Here is a 16570-nt window from a genome sequence, read left to right as displayed (position 1 = left end):
CTGCAGAGTCTCCAGTGAATTCACCCTCTGCTCTTCTTCTCTCCTGGCACCCACCCTCACATAGAACCCAGTCCCCAAACCTGCCCCAGCCTCCTGGCCCTTCCTCCCCAGGATATGATCCATCTTCAGCAGAGAACAGTTATTTATTGTTCTGACTAATCCTACCTAATAAAAAGGTAATATGCAAATTGACCGTACCACTGACACACCCACAAGCCACGCCCACAAGCCAATCAGAGCAAGTATGCAAATTAACCCAATCAAGATGGCTACAGCCACAGAGAGCAAGGTTTCCCAGGTAACAGAGCAAGCCAAGCTTTCCGCAAGCTGTTGCAGGCCTAAGCCTCCACTCAAGCTACAAAGTTTCAATTATAGAAATGGCGGCAGAACGGAGCTTGAGAGAGCAAGCCAGGGTTGCCGGCGGCAACTGGGGAAGCAAAGCTTTCCGCACACCCTGGCTGGGCCCACCTGCTTAAGGCTACAAAGTTTCAATTATAGAAGGTGAATTAACTGCCATAGAAATGGCTGCAGGTGGCCGAGGGAGCAGCAGGCTTGGCTCCGCTCCAGGCTACAAAGTTTCAATTGTAAAAGGAAAATAAATTCCAGATACCAGGGCCTCAGCTTGCGTTTCCAGGGGGTGTGGCTGGCCTGCAAACCACCACAGGCCCCTCGCTCAGGCCGCCCCATGCCCCAAGGGAACCCCCACCCTGATCTGGGACACCCTTCAGGGCAAACCAGCTGGCCCCCACCCCTGTACCATGCCTCTATCCTATCTAATAAAGAGTAATATGCAGATTGACCATCACTGCAACACACAATATGGATGCCCCCATGTGGTCAAAGATCCTGCCCCCATGTGGACACAAGATGGCCACTACAAGATGGCCAGCAGGAGAGGGCAGTTGGGAAGCACCAGGCCTGCAAGGGAGGGCAGTTGAGAGGGACCAGGCCTGCAAGGGAGGGCAGTTGAGAGGGACCAGACTTGCAAGGGAGGGCAGTTGGAGGTGATCAACCCTGCAGGAGACGGCAGTTAGGGGTGACCAGGCAGGCAGAGAAGAGAAGTTGGGGGCAAACAGGCTGGCAGGGGAGCAGTTAAGCATCAACCAGGCTGGCAGCGGAGTGGTTAGGGGGTGATCAGGCTGGCAGGCAGAAGCGGTTAGGGGCAATCAGGAAGGCAGGCAGGCAAGCAGTTGGAAGCCAGCAGTCCTGGATTGTGAGAGGGATGTCCGACTGCCTGTTTAGGCCCGATCGGGATCGGGATCAGGCCTAAACGGGCAGTTGGACATCCCTCCAGGGGTCCCAGATTGGAGAGGGTACAGGCTGGGCTGAGGGACAACCCCCCTCCGTGCACGAATTTTGTGCACCAGGCTTCTAGTGAAGTCATAATTCTTTATTCCCTGCTTCTTGTCATTAGTATGTATGGGGAAGGGTGTGGCCACAGAATATTATGTTTAAATGAACCACACAGACTGTGGCCCTAGGGAACCCTCTTACTCTGTGTTCCATCTGAGCTTGGAGTTTCTCTAGTTCGGCCCTTATCTTCATGGTAGTTTCCTCTTGGGAATGTTTTGGGTTGTGGTTTTGTAGCTTTTGCCAATAACATTTAAGCCTTTTTTATGACTCTCAGAAATCTTCATAATTTCTAGTCCTCTTTCCTATTTTGCAATGTCAATATAGATCAATTCTATGTGTGTGCACGCACACATATACCTGCAGAATATTACATTTGAGAAGGTTGCTGGGAGATGGGTACCTCCTCAGGGCCTCCATTCATTATCTTTTGAGATGTGTGTTGGGGGGTGCGGTGGGGAGCATAGCAACACCTGGGGTCTTCCCTAACACATCGCTGATGTTAGTATGGAGACCAGATTTAGCGGTATGAGGAAGACTTGATGAGCAGTGATGCTAATTCATATGTTCTGCCTTTCTTTGTTTTAGAAAACACAACAATACAGAGCTAGTGTTTTTCTTCACCAAAACAGGTGAATGTTGGTATCCTTAATTAAAACAACATACATGTGATCAGATTCTGAGTACTGCCCCTCCTCCTACACCTCCCACCCCAGGGGCATTGGAGAGGATATCTTTGGAACACCTCGCTCCAGGAGGGACCTTCTTTCCCTTCCTGTGGTTTATGCCCAGTGCCCACAAGTGAGAGATGCAGTGTAGCAGATGACACACTCAAATCCTTGCATCCACAAATGCTTCCATACTCAGAAAATAAAATCCATACAAGGTTTTTATATGTTAATCCATAAATATATAAGCCCCTCACCCAGTAGGAAATAGCCCATTTCTTGATGGGAATCCCTGACTAAGAATGACTATGAAAAAAAATAATTTAAAATAATTTTACAGCTCTCCTATGTGGCTAAGGGCATCTTCCTACTATAGGCAGCCTGAGTTTTCCAGGGGAGTTCCTGGCTCCAACATGGGTAGAACCTTCTGCTCTTATTCAAAAACATCTTTATATTCACAGTCTTGTGCCCAAATAATATGGGAATGCCAAAGAGTTCAGTGGAGTAGGTGTTGTGGGTGGTTTAGGAGAACGTTGGTTTGTTGACTGATTGTTGGTAATAGGTTAGTTTTGTTTTGTTGACCTAATAGGTCCTTAGAAATAACAAACTTCCATCTGGGAGACATTCTCCAAAATTGCTCTAGGCAGAACTGGCAACATCTTTCTCCCTCATTTTAGTTAAAATTAGATCTCTGGGCCCCACCTCACTCTTGGACTTAACAAAATCTCCAAGCTGGGCCTGGAATCTGCCATTATCAAGTGGCCCAGTAGTATCTTGGGAACACTGAACTTTAAGGATCACGTGATATTTTCTAGAAAGCTTTGACTATATTTTCTCCCCACCTCCAGCATCACATTTTCTCTTTAGTCTCCCCAGTGAGGACTTTGGGAATCCCACCCACTGAAACTGCTTATGTCAGGCCACTGAGGGCCTCCAGGTTAGCAAATGCTGTGGTCAAGTTTGGGGCCTGCCTTACTTGCTTAATGAGTATAATTGACACTCGCTTTTTCTTGAAACACTTGTTCTGGAAAGATCCTCTCAATGTTCTCTCACTGGCTCCTCCTTCATTTATTGACTAACTAGAGGCCAGGTGCATGAATTCATGCACTGGTGGGGTCCAGCCAGCCCGCTCTGATTGGGGCTCTGATTGCATATTACCCTTTTATTATATAGGATTCTTCTCCTCCCAACTTCTAATCACTGGGTCCTTTTCTCTGCAGTATCATTCCCTCCTCAGGTGGTCTCTATTACAGTCTCACGGTTCTAAATACTACCCCTAAACTCTATGGGGTCCCCAATTCCTGTCTTCTAAGCCTGTTGCCTGGAGACAAACGTCCTCATCCACATCTCCTCTCCCATGTGTCAAACTTATCTGCCTAAAGGAGAACAATTTCAGCACCCCTTGCACAAACATGCTCCTTCTATAGTCTTTCCTCTGTCTGTAAATGTCACATTATCCAATTGTTTAGGCCCAAAACCAAATATTATCTTTGATTCTTTTCTTTTCCCTCATTCTCACATTCAGTCCATTGGTAAAGTTTGTCACATCGACCTTCGCATCACATCTTGACTCCAACAACTTATTCTCCCTGTGCTGTCCCAAGTCCAGGTGACTATCATCTCCTCCCAATAGCCCCTGGCTGGTCTCCCAGCTTCTGTTACTACTTTGGCTCCCCGACGCCCATTCCTGCAGTTAACATTTGCCAGAGCGATCATTTTTAAACTTAAGTGAGATGTTTCACTCCTCAAATCAAATCCCACTGAGACTGCACCCTACTTCTTTGAGGACAAAGGACAGTGTACTAACCAGGACTGTGAGACCCGTCCACTCTATCTGTCTCCTTCCCACACCCAGGGTCTGTGCTCTGGCCAAACTGGCCTCAGGCTGTCCATGCCAGCACTCTCTTACCTCAGTCTTTGTTCTTCTCTCTGCCCAGGATGGGCCTCCCAACCCTATAGGTCTTTCCTCAAATGTTGTCTCTTCCTGCACCAGTCTATGTTAACCCACTTCTCTACTTCAGGTCCTCCTTCCCCTTCTCGCTTTAACTTTTCCACAGAACACTTTCACTTACTCATTTAGTCTCTCCTCCACAAAAATGTAACTTTCATGAAGCTAGAGACTTCTGCCTGCATGGTTCATGGCTAGATACCAGGCCTAGAAGAGTGCCTGAGCATAATTGACACTCAAAATACCTGTTGAATAATTGAATTTGTCATTATTATGCTGGCCTTACTAAATTCTTAAGAGGACCGTGAATGGCAGTGGGGCTAACTATCTGGCACCTAAGTGTAGGTCTTGTGCTAGGTGCTGGGATTGCAGACAGTTTATATCTGGGCCCTTTCAGGAAAAGCAAGGAGCCTGGCTTCTCCAGGGTCCCAGGGCAGCATTGGGGGAGTAATTCAAGATAAAATTAGAACATAACTGGGCAGATTTTGAAGGACATTGATAACGGTAAGCTCAGGGGCCATGACACATTGTAGTGAGTGAAATTGGCTTTCTGTGATCCAATATTTGAATAGAAGGAATCGTGTGAAAAGTACAGTGTATTGATGCGATAGATCCATCAGTCAATTTCTGCTGTGATCCTGAGGTTTGGACTAGTCCTTGACCTTTCTTTGTGTGACCAAACTTTTCTACTTAAAGTAGCTGGTGACCTAGTTGAGATTTCCACTTACATAAGGCTCTGTCAGCGCCTCTCCATCAAAGCAGGAATCAAGGTTGAAATGAGGACTCTCCTAACCATGTCATTTTTATTCTTATGATGACTGATCTTTTCTTTTGGTTAATATATATTATATACAATCTACTGCTATGCTGACAAATGATATGTTACTGACTGGCAGAAATTTAGGATACTTTGAAATATTTTTCATTTCTACATCAAGAAAAAAAAACCCCTAAACTTAAAATAAGTTATTATTTTTTTCCACCTAAATGAATTTCTTCTTTTGACCAATATCTGCTTATCTCCCAAACTCGTATAAAAGCAATATGTAAGAGCCCTGGCCCGTGTGGCTCAGTTAGTTGGGTGTTGTCCCATGCACCAAAGCTTTGCCAGATCTATTCCCCGGTGGGGCACATGCCTGGGTTGCAAGTTCGATCCCTAGTTGGGGCACATATGAGAAGCTATGTTTTACACTCACATTGATATTTCTCTCTCTCTCTCTCTCTCGCTCTCTCTCTCTCTCTATTTCTCACCCTCCCTCTCTCTCTCAAAATCAATTAAAATTTTTTTTAAAAAAATTCAATATATAAGAAAATAGTCTAGGCCACTTAGAAATATATTAATCACTTCTCAAAATTTTACATTTAAAACCAAGTATAATTCTTGTGTCTTTTCCTCAAAAGGTATCAGTAATAGCATCTTTGTCAAATTTGATAAAATTTACAATATGCTATGTTAGGATTCATTCCATTTGTTAGAATAGAGTGCTGAATATGAGAGTACAATTTAACTTCTACCCTTGTCCTTGCTGAGCCAGAGGAATCGAAACAAAACCAAAGCCAAACATATATTGATTATACAATTAGAATGATTTTGGGGGTTTATTCCCAACTTTGTGTTGTGGCTTTGTGTATAGCCAGATCCCCCTAAGTGAGGGTGATGGGTTCATTCTGCCTCTAGTCTCTGTTTTACCCATATAGAGTCTATTGTGAGGGTGGGATGTTCTCTGCTTTACTCTAGCCTAGGGCAGTAGAAAATGTGCTAGATGGAGTCATTGTCTTAAGTGTGTCATTGTTCCATCAAGAGCAAATCACTTAACCATAAAGTGAGCCTTAGTTTTCTAAATTGAAATGTTAACCATGACTCAAAGATGTTGAGGTTCCAGTGAGAATGGACACCAAAGTGCTTTGGAAAAGATTATACTTTTGATTAAACTATGTTTATAAACTATATTGATAAATCAATCAAGTAACATAGAGATGTTAAGTTGGCTGGTTAGTATTTAACTTTGCTTGCCATGTTATGTTTCAAAATAAATGACTACTATTTATTACTTACAATATAGGCTAATCTGCAGCAACAAAGAGACTCCCAAAATACAGTGTTTTAAATAAGATATAGACATGTCTTTTTCATGTTAAGACACCAAAGGGAAAGATTACGGTGGGTGGCTAGCTGCTTTTTCAGATCAACCAGTTTTACCATCCTCAACATATACCTTCTATCTCTGGGCCCAGGGTTGTTACCATTCCCAGATGAGGGAAGAATGTTTAATGGGCAAGAAGCTTGTTTTTAGGTTAGAGAGACCTTGGATATTGCATGCATCATTTTTGCTCATACCTAATTGGCTTGAACTCAGCCACATGTTCACACCTAGGTCGCTGAGCAATAGAATCTCTAGTTCAGGAGCCAATTGTCCAGGAGAAACTGGAGAGGATCAGGAGTTGGCTTTAAAAGAAATTAGGAAAATATCAGTTTAGTAGTCTCTGACCAATTGAGAGGTATTGTAGTAAAAAAGTCCTGCTAAACTGTGCTCACAGTTTGATTGGCATTGATTACATTGCTTTGATACCAAATAGTTGTCAATAAACCTTTTCATTGCAATGGCTATTACTTGTCTATATTCTGTCACTGTTGATTGATATTAATGCAATTTTCCTATATGACAGAAGTTATAGATATGTTTTCACTCTGTGGGGTTCACTATTCATTATGTTCTCCATTATCTTCCATTTGATAGCAGACTTTGGTTATGACTTTATGCAGTGAGTTAATATTTGACAATCCATGTGACTTACATGGAATAGATAAACAATGTGCCTAAATCTTCCTCAGGATTATTATATCAAAAGAATGCTCTGATTTTGCAAAATTGTCAATAATTATCTTTGAGATGCCATTTCTTGTTTGTATTCATAGAATGAAAGTGGGTATACAATAATTTTGGAAAACTGCCTAAAGTGTCTATGACCGTTATAACCTTTTGAATTAAAAAGTAGTACTGCCCTAGCTGGTTTGGCTTGATAGATAGAGTGTCGGCCTGTGGAGTGAATGGTCCTGGGTTCGATTCCGGTCAAGGGCACATGCCTGGGTTGCGGGCTCGATCCCTAGTTGGGGGTGTGCAGGAGGCAACCAATCAATGATTCTCTCTCATCATTGAAGTTTCTATCTCTCTCTCTCCTTCTCCCTTCCTCTCTGAAATAAATTAAAAAAAAAATATATATAAATTAAAATATATATATATATATATTTTTAAAAAGTAGTACTAGAAGACCAAACTGATAGCTTTATATTTTCAGATTCTCTTGTTTTGAGGTAGATTAAATCCAGCTAATGAACTAATTACTTCTTCATGTATTTCACATGCCTTTGTTGAGTCCCGGCGATGTTCTAAGTGCTCTTCTAGGCAGGTTTGGAAGATACAAAAGTGAAGTAAGATGCTTTGAAGAGTAGTGGCACATCCAAAGGGACCTGTTTGGTTTATAGCCAGATACACAGCATTGCGCCACAAGAGGGTGGTCTGGCGTGGGAATACATATTTGGAAGTCTCTGGATATTTGGTAATTATTGACGGCCCAGTAGTCTACTGGATTTTCCCATGGAAAATGAAAGAGCACTAGGGTTGAACCTTACTCTTGATACAAAGTGGCTGGAAGAAGGAGGAAGGAGATAGACAATGGTCCCAGAGTGATAGAAGGAGGCAGGAAACACTTGCAGAGAATACCAGAGGGGGAATGAGTGCGATTTAAAATACCAAGTTCTGCAGGAACTGGTCATGAGAGATGGAGCAAGCAGTCTCCTGAGGCTTGTCCTTGGTGGCTGCAGTGGAGCCGTTCCACTGAAGCATCTGCAGGGAGAGTCAGGTTCAGCTGTGTCAAGAGTGAGTGGGGAAGGGAATTAGAGATGGCTAAAGGAGAGATAGTAGCACTGAGATCAAGCTGTTAAGGCTGGTATTCCTGAATTGATTTGTTTGTTGTGTTTAACATGTCTCATTGGAGGAATTTCTGTTGGAACAGATGCCAGTCAAGAATGAGGCACCCATGTCTTCCCTTGCTGTGTAATTTCAAACGTGGGCATGTTTTAGTCTTTTACATTCACCGTGCAGGAGTGCCTTCTTATTAAGGTGACAGAATAATTTTTGAGGGAAGCATCACTTACTGGGGTAGTCATTTCCTGACTGTGGAAATTCCCATAGGTATGAGTCCTATAGGTTTGAACAGCTGGCCTCCTGGTCTCCGGGCCTGAGCTGCTTTGCCCAAAGGTGAATTGGGAACCCTGCATCAGTAGTGACAAGAGTGCTGACAGGGTTTAACAGGCTCTGCCCTAAATTACACTGATTATAACAGGAAGAGTATTTGGAGGGATTTTAGAACTCTGCAAGCTTTGATTTAGTATTGTAGTATTTTAAACTCTACTTAAAATGAACGATACATGAAATTCTCATGTCATTAGAATTCATTTATAATAGGCTTTGCTTAGAACTGACCCAGATCAGACAATAGAAAGTTTGCATTAAATAGGCTTATGTTACATGGATATGCAAGGTTCAGCATACTTATAAACCTCTAAACACTTTAATTGTTTCATACTAATCACTTGAAACATGCACTACAGAGTGAAAGGCAAATTTCCTGAAATAGATTTTCAAGATTATTCTAATTTACATAAGTTTTAGCCAAGGAACAGATGTCTTTTTAATGTTGTGCCTTCCTAAAAATTTTTCAAACATCTTACATGTCATGGTGTAACTTCGTGTTCCTCCTCAATCCTAACTTGGGGGAAATGTTTTAGCAAAACACTGACAAGGGCAAGTTAAAAAAAGTAGGGCTGAATTGTTTCAAACACCATCTTCGCTTTACAATAATATAAAGAACTCTGTTTCATTGTGGTAGTTTACATCTTGCTGTCTAAAATATAATTATAATAAAATCTTTGTGGATGATATTTTCTGGGGCTGTATTTTTCTAAATAATCACTTTTTAAATTTGTATAGTGATAATATATTATTTTTAAATTATAGAAAAAGTATTCTGAAGAAATTAAATACCCCCTAATATTACCATAATGTTTGCTTTATTTTCTTCTAATCTTTATATATATTTTCAACATTGCAATAAGGTTTACGCAATTTTGCATCTTATTTTCATGTTACAATTTGCTCTGTTTTCCATTTTTTACATGGTCTTTTCCAATTTAAGGAGTTTTATAATTCTTCAGATTGGTAAAGTGTGCTTTCTTTTAATCATTCCTCTATTTTTTGGAAGCTAAGAATTCCCATTTTTTTCATGTTGTCATAAATTTTTAAATTTCATTATCTATTCAGATGATTCCTAGACATGGGATTTCTGGATCAAAGGTGCATAGATATTTTAAATTTCATGACATAAATTACCAAATTAATTTCCCTAACTCTTACATATGTAGGCAAAACACACACTTATAGTTAAGCTTACCGATTAGCAAATCAAGTGTGGAAAATAACTTTGGTCCCTTGTACAAGTGGGTCTTCACATCGCCCTGCTTCCCTTTCTCTTGCTCCTCCCTCTGTCCACCACAAAAACACAGAATGTGTACTCTACATCTTTCTCCTGGGATTTTTATGTTACTTTAATTGTATAATCATATTTACATCTTTAGATATAAAATTTGCTTAAATTCTTTTGAATCTTCCTTTTATATTACAAATTTCATATTTTTAAAATCCATCACTCTGGTATGATATGTGTGTACATACACACATGCACACACATATGCATATATAAATGGCATATATTTTATTTATCTCTTGAAAATTCAATATATATATGGGTATACATATACCTTTACGTTTAAAATATATGCACATACACATATATATTTTTTAGTTTTTAATTAAAATAGATGCTTTATATTCTGAATTTGTAAATATCTGAGGAAAGCTTTCTGTTGCATTGTTATATAGCAGCTTCTTGATTAGGGATACTTATGAATTAAGACTCAAAGGTCTGTCTGTGTATCTCATGTCAATGGCACCTGGGTGGCCAGAAGCCATGGAGCCAGCTGTATTAGCTCCTTAGTAGGAAACCCCTTTGTCTGTGTGGATACTTGCAGTGTTTCCCCTAAGGATTGTTATCCAGCTCTTGTGCCAGTGGATGTGTAGATAGTTTTCCATAAACTCTACCTGGAATGTGCTTAGCCCCTTTCATATACATAATCAAGTCTCTCTCTTTCTCTCTTCTACTCAGAAATGTTGCTTTAATTATTCCTTTGATTATTGTGTATATTCCAAATCTTGTCAAATACTCAAAGGCTATAATTGTTAGTCAAACTACATTTTCTGCATAATATCCATCATGTCTCTATTCATTTTCATCTTTGTCCTTTACTTAATTTACTTAGATTGTCCTCCACAGGACTGTGTATTTGTTTTCATTGCCAGTTCTATTATATTATTAGAATAGAATGCTCAACAATAATAACTATCCTCAGTAGGGTCTTAGTGCTAAGTGACTGGGACGTGCCTGCTGGGTGACTCAAGGCTTGCTGAATAGACAGTCTTCATAGATAATGTGTTATAGAGAGTGAACACCGGCAACAAGGAAAACGGGGATATGGCTACATGTTTTCCTTCTAGGTGACAGCACTTTTAGTCTTCGCTAACTGAATTAGACATATACCAACTGACCATACCATAGAGATGCCAGAAGGGTCAGTGGGTATTTAAGTATCTGGCCTGGGTTGCGGGATTTGACTTATCTCTAGATGACAGTGAAAAGTAGACTTCATCAGTGTAACAAGTGTAGTGCCAACACACCCAATCCATTGCTTGCTTTTCTCTGAAGCACCATTTCCTGGTGGGGAGAGTCACCCCAGAGTAAAATCACAATGTAGGGACCAACAAATTTTCAGTTCTGCTGTTGCAGTTGATATTTCTTTGAAATTCTTAGCTTACTCACTTCCTTCATTATCTTTACAGCTTATCCTGTTGTTTTATAAAATTTAATTCTGCTGTGTATTACTTAGCATTTGTTAAGCCTTTCTGCACATTTCAGAGACCAGATCTTCCCAGCTACCACTGGACATGTCAAAGCTCTGAGTGATGCCCTCTCCTGTGAGCGAGGGTGATGTTTTCGTTTTCTTGTGCTCCGGTACTTTGTGTGGTATGAGTCAGTTGACTCATTCTGAAATGAGTCTTCCAGGCCTTGGGATCACCAATAGACAGTGTAGATTCCTCTCTCTGTCCAACTGCGTTGTGGAAATCTTTCCTCCAAGCTGTCCCTTTACCCAGTGTCCTTCAGGCAGTTTGGGAGCTCTTTTTCCCTGGGATGGAATCTGGCCATACCCTTTCCTCCTGCCTGTGCTTTGTTACCCTGCAATAGTGAGGCCCTGTGTAATAAATAACACCAGCATTGCGCTTCACACTCAAGTTCTTGCTACAGGTGCTGTAGCTACAACATTGAATTTGCTGTGGCTGTAGTTCTGCTGTGCCACTGCCATCACCCTTCATGTTTTGTTTGAGTTAATCTTCAAATGGATGAATAAGGTGGTTGCCAATAGAACAACCCAATTTTTACTTACAGAATGGTAGGGGTTTCTCATTAGTTAACAAACTTCTCTAATTCAGGGGCCAGATGATGAAGTGTGAGCGCACTGCTGAAGTTTTCTAGGTAGGAAAAAAAAAAATGATTTCATTTAACCAAAAGCACATGTAAGTACCATATATTTTTTCTCTCAATCCATTTCAGTTGGAGAGGGAGAGGGAGATAGTTTGGGGAGAGGTTGGTGAGGTATAGACAATAGCCAAATAAATACTCAATTAAAATATATTGGATGTTAGAAGTAAGAGTGGAGAAAAATAAAGATAGGAAAATGGAGAATTCATAATTCTTATTTCCTATTGTTTCATGGTTTAAGCCTTGTCATCATAGTTATTTTTATGGGAAATTGGGTGAAGCTCCGTTAAATGGAAACAGCCAGTATTGTTGCTTGAAGTCGCTTTTAAACCAGAATCCAGCTATGCTTACATTTAATGGTTGAAAAACTATTATTACTATTAATCTCTGGTGTGTGATATTTTATGAAAAATGCTATGCTCACTGCCTGGCAAAAACTATGATATATGCTTGCTTAAGCTATTTTATTTAATCCTTACCACACCTCTAAAATAAGTATTATTTATCCCTCTGAAGCTGAAGAAAATAAGGCGTAGAGTGATTAAATAACTTGCCTGAGGGAACATAGCTATCAAAAAACCCAAACCAGGATTTGAACTGAAATTTCTTTGATCCAAAGATCGTGTTTGTAATCACTACACCTTTCCCCTTCAAGCTCTGACTGAGCTAAGCAATATGAGCAAATTAACAAATCGATTGGTTTTAATCCAAACTGTTTTCCAGAGCTTGCACATGACTTGGCCCCTGCCTATCTCTCCAACTTTATTTTAGACGGCATACCCCAGGCTCTCTGCCCCAGCCCCACTGGCTTCCTTTTTGTTCCTTAGATACCACATTTTGGAGACCTTGGCATATGCTGTTTCCTTAGTTTGCAGTGTTCTCTTTCCTCTTCCCCCTCTCTTTATATGCTTGCCTCCTCCTTCTCTCCCAGGCCCTAGTTCACAAAGCATTTGCTCACTCTTTTTCTGACCACTGCATACTAGTATACGGAAGCTGCTCTTCCCCTGTTATTTCTCCTGTCACCTGTTATTTCTGTCACAGCATGTAACCAATCTGGAATCAACCTGTTCACTTATTTCTCAGGTCTCTCCCTACCGATTATAAGCTCTCGGAGGGCGGGAACCTCCTGCCCCTTGGTTATCACTGTATTTACTGATCATATATGTCAAGTTCTGCTCTAACAGATGTGGAAAAAACAATTAAATGAAAATTGGATGAATAATTTTGAAATGTATATATTTGTTTCTACTTGAAAACAGTGCTTTAAAATTTTTTCAATGAAATGTATTTGAAAATGTGATAATTTTGAGTACTCTAAGTTTTGTTTAAACTTTGACTTACTAGCATAATCACAAACTATCACAACTTCCTACAGTAATAGATTTTTGCTTTGGTTTTGGCATGCCCAATGGTCTTATTTAAATAACTTGAAAATGAATATTTTTAAATTTTTTTTTTAAATTTTATTTTAGAGAGAGAAGAAAGAGGGATAGAGATAGAAACATCAATGTGAGAGAAACATTGATCGGCTGCCTCCTGTATGCCCCTAGTGGTGATTGAGCCCGCAACCTGAGCATGTGCCCTTGACCGGGAATCGAACCAGTGACTTGGTTCACAGGTTGATTCTCAACCACTGTGCCACACCATCCAGGTGAAAATTGATATTATTTAATAAGAATAAAACTCTTTAGCTAATCATCTGCAATAGAATGATAGTGTTACATAATCGTAACAATTTTCAGCTAGATATGAACTTAGTATACTCTCTAGTCACACTGAAATATTGTAGATTGGTAAGAAGGTTTCTCAAAAGCTACATGAGTAGATCCAGGTTCAGAAACGTGGAGCAGGGGCCTTTCTGTGGTATTAGGTCAATCCTTACTGTGCTTCTTTCACATGCCCTCCCCATCCCATTATAGTGAATACTAGTGGCCTGGTGCATGAAATTTGTGCACGGGGGGGGGGGGGGTGTTACCCCTCAGCCCAGCCTGCACCCTCTCCAATCGGGGACCCCTTGGGGGATGTCTGACTGCTGGTTTAGGCCCAAACCAGCAGTCGGACATCCCTCTCGCAATCTGGGACTACTGGCTCCTAACCGCTCAACTGCCTGCCTGCATGATCTCCCCTAACTGCCTCTGCCTGCCTGTCTGATCGCCCCTAACTGCCCTCTCCTGCCGGACTGATCTCACCCAGTCTCTGTCTCTCTTTGTTTTTCTCAGCAGTCCTCCAGGCCTCCCTGCCTCCCTGTCTCCCTCTTTCTCTTTCCTGGCTGGGAGGGGATGGGGCTAGTGGGAGCCACTCCACCCTCTGCCTGCCCTCCCTTCCACCCAGGCCTCTTCAGGCCCAGTCTGTTTTGTTTCCTCATTCTGAGAGAGTCTCTGAGAGCGAGCTGAGAGGGAGAGAAAGAAAGGGAGAAAAGGCTGTGAGCTGGTGGGCACTGTGTATGTCTGTGTGTGTGCAGTTGTGAGTGAGTGTGAGTGCCGGCCCCGCCTCCCCCATCCCCATCTCCCGGTCTCTGCTGCCACAAGTCCCCACCCACCAAAGCCCGCTGTGCGTGCAGCCTGGGCATTAGGTCAAGCCTCTGGTCATTGTGGATGTGATGGACCCAGGGCTTTTATATATTAGGATTCTTACGGGAGCAATAGATTATGTATAGTATTTAATCTAAATAAATAAACTTGTATTTCAGAAAGAAAAGTATGAATATTAATCAAAGTTCACATTTTATCTCAAATCCATAAGAAATGAAACAGTAACGTTCATGGGTGACTTAGCACTGAAATCATTGTACACTATTCCATCTAAGGCAGCTGTTATACACGGCCTACAGGCTAGACCCTCTGCTAGAAATCAAAAGTGTCAGATTCAGGATGAAAGAATCATCAAGCTTAACAATGGAAACTAATACATTCGAACCTCACATTCTTATTCAGAAATCAAAAATTCTTAAAAATCAGGTTTTAATAAACTTTGAATTTTTATGAATGAGTCATATATGACAAAATAATTCCTCATTCTTCAGAAATATTTCTTGAATATATGGTTTTATTTGTGAACATAAGTTTTACCCACATTTCTAAAAAAAAGAGATATGATTTGCCTTCATGTCTTCTTAGAAGCCAAAGATTTATTTTCTAAGAGTCAAAGAAAACAAAAGCAAACTACATTGTCTTGTTTCTATAAGGAGATGAAGAAGGGAGGTGTGTTTCATCAATGGAAATGGTGTGTCCATTGAATGTGGGCAGTGCTGTATAAGCATTCTAAGAAGTTAAAAAATAGTGTTATTGCTAGGAAGTGACTCTTGTAAGACCAATGCAGTTAAGACCTGTATTGTCTGTCTTATTATTCTTATAAGGCCAGCAGCAACATTAGCTCACTTAATGTTTATACAGCAGAACACAGATCTCAGTTTAGATAAATATGAAGTTTATCTTTTTTCTGTGAATTGGAGGAGTTTTAGGCTGACTCAGTAGAACTCCATTTCTCTTCGATGCTTGTTTATAGAATGATCACAGGCTATGGAGAAAATATTATTCATTCCCAAATAACTGCATGTAAGTCATTGACTCCTAGAGTCCAAGGGATTATCTTGTCAAAAATCTTCCTTGTAGAGATAAAGCTTTCCTGTCAAAAATCTTCCTTGTAGAGATAAAGCTTGTCTTAGAATTCTGGTGACTATTATAATGAGGATTTATTTGTCTTTGTGTGTGTATGTGCAGGAATACATGGACTCCAATAAATACATTGAGCATCTGCTAACTCAACTTGAAGAGAAACACAGAAGTCTCTGGAGGTGAGTTAAACCCATGTCCTCAACTTATAGCAGCCTCTATAGCTTTGATCTTGATCCTGGAGGCAGGGAATTGGAAAATGGTTTCTTGTTCCATTTGGTGCCAAAAGCATCACTGGGGACAAATATTACCAGAGGCTACCTAGAGAATTCCATTTCTCTAACTAAAGTAAAGCAGCAGTGCCAAAAGTTGTCTTTGAGTCAAGGACCTGCTCAGAGCTAGAAGGATGGTAGAAATTTGGACAGATACTGGTCAAGGTCAATTAATTAATTTGTCTAAGGCCATCTGGCAACCTTATATTGGAGCCCAAAGTTTCTGATACTTGCTTGCTTAAAGATTGTTTAGGTTTTTCAGTAATTAAAAGATAGGATACTTCAGATTCCTGCTTTCCTTCATATCAAAAGGGAACATTTTGAGAATGCTGTTGTATAGATCCCATGTTTTTGTTATAAGTGGTAGGTTCTGATTCTCAGTAAGGAAAGGTATGTGACAATATTTGTGCAGGTAAGTTGGAAAATGATCAGTATCATAGAAGTCATATTTTCAATTCATTCATCCCCTGGGGCCTCTTGGGAATTGAGACTGGCTAAGGATGTTCGTGATATTATTATCTAGATCTTTAGGGTCCATTCAGTTATGCTGTTCACAGGTGCAGCTATGGAATTTAAATTCCTTTTTCTAAATTCCTGTAGCTCTTGTTGTCTGGAATAAATACACTAGTGCTCATTTATATGATGCCTGACATTGCACTGGAATTGTTTCACATAATTAGCTTTGACTCCCAATGGTCAGTATGCCCCTAACGTCCTCTACTTCTTATCTCCTCGAGGCAGGGAGCAGAGCTTTCTCTCTGTTCACAGAGATGGCAGGTAAATATTTGCTAACCCTGTGGCTCTTTTATCCCACCTCATCCAAATCCATCATCATTGGTCTCTGCAGCCGGCTATGCTGCCCCTTCTCTATGCATCCTGTAACAAATCCCAATAACCTTGGCATTCTTCTTCGTGAAGAATTCTAGTTCTTGGGTAAAGTGCCCGACACTTTCGTTTGTCCTGCTCATATATTAGTTTTCCTACTAGAGAACAGGTCTATGGTTATGGTAATAGTATTCTATTTCTATACACAAAAACTGCTGGCAAGGTACCACAGAAGTGTATAATTTT

General features: G+C 40.7%; 1 protein-coding gene across 1 annotated transcript in view; it reads left to right on the top strand.

The window, feature by feature from the left end:
- Positions 1–16570, top strand: part of NCKAP5 (NCK associated protein 5) — a 908330-nt gene that overhangs the window by 318300 nt on the left and 573460 nt on the right. The window contains exon 3 of the mRNA XM_054722813.1: positions 15336–15409. Coding sequence (XP_054578788.1) covers positions 15336–15409 — 74 coding nt within the window. The remainder of the gene's footprint in view (positions 1–15335; positions 15410–16570) is intronic.

Source organism: Eptesicus fuscus, chromosome 11 (genome assembly GCF_027574615.1).
Source record: "Eptesicus fuscus isolate TK198812 chromosome 11, DD_ASM_mEF_20220401, whole genome shotgun sequence".
Taxonomy (NCBI): domain Eukaryota; kingdom Metazoa; phylum Chordata; class Mammalia; order Chiroptera; family Vespertilionidae; genus Eptesicus; species Eptesicus fuscus.
This window is presented reverse-complemented; position numbering and strand designations above follow the sequence as displayed.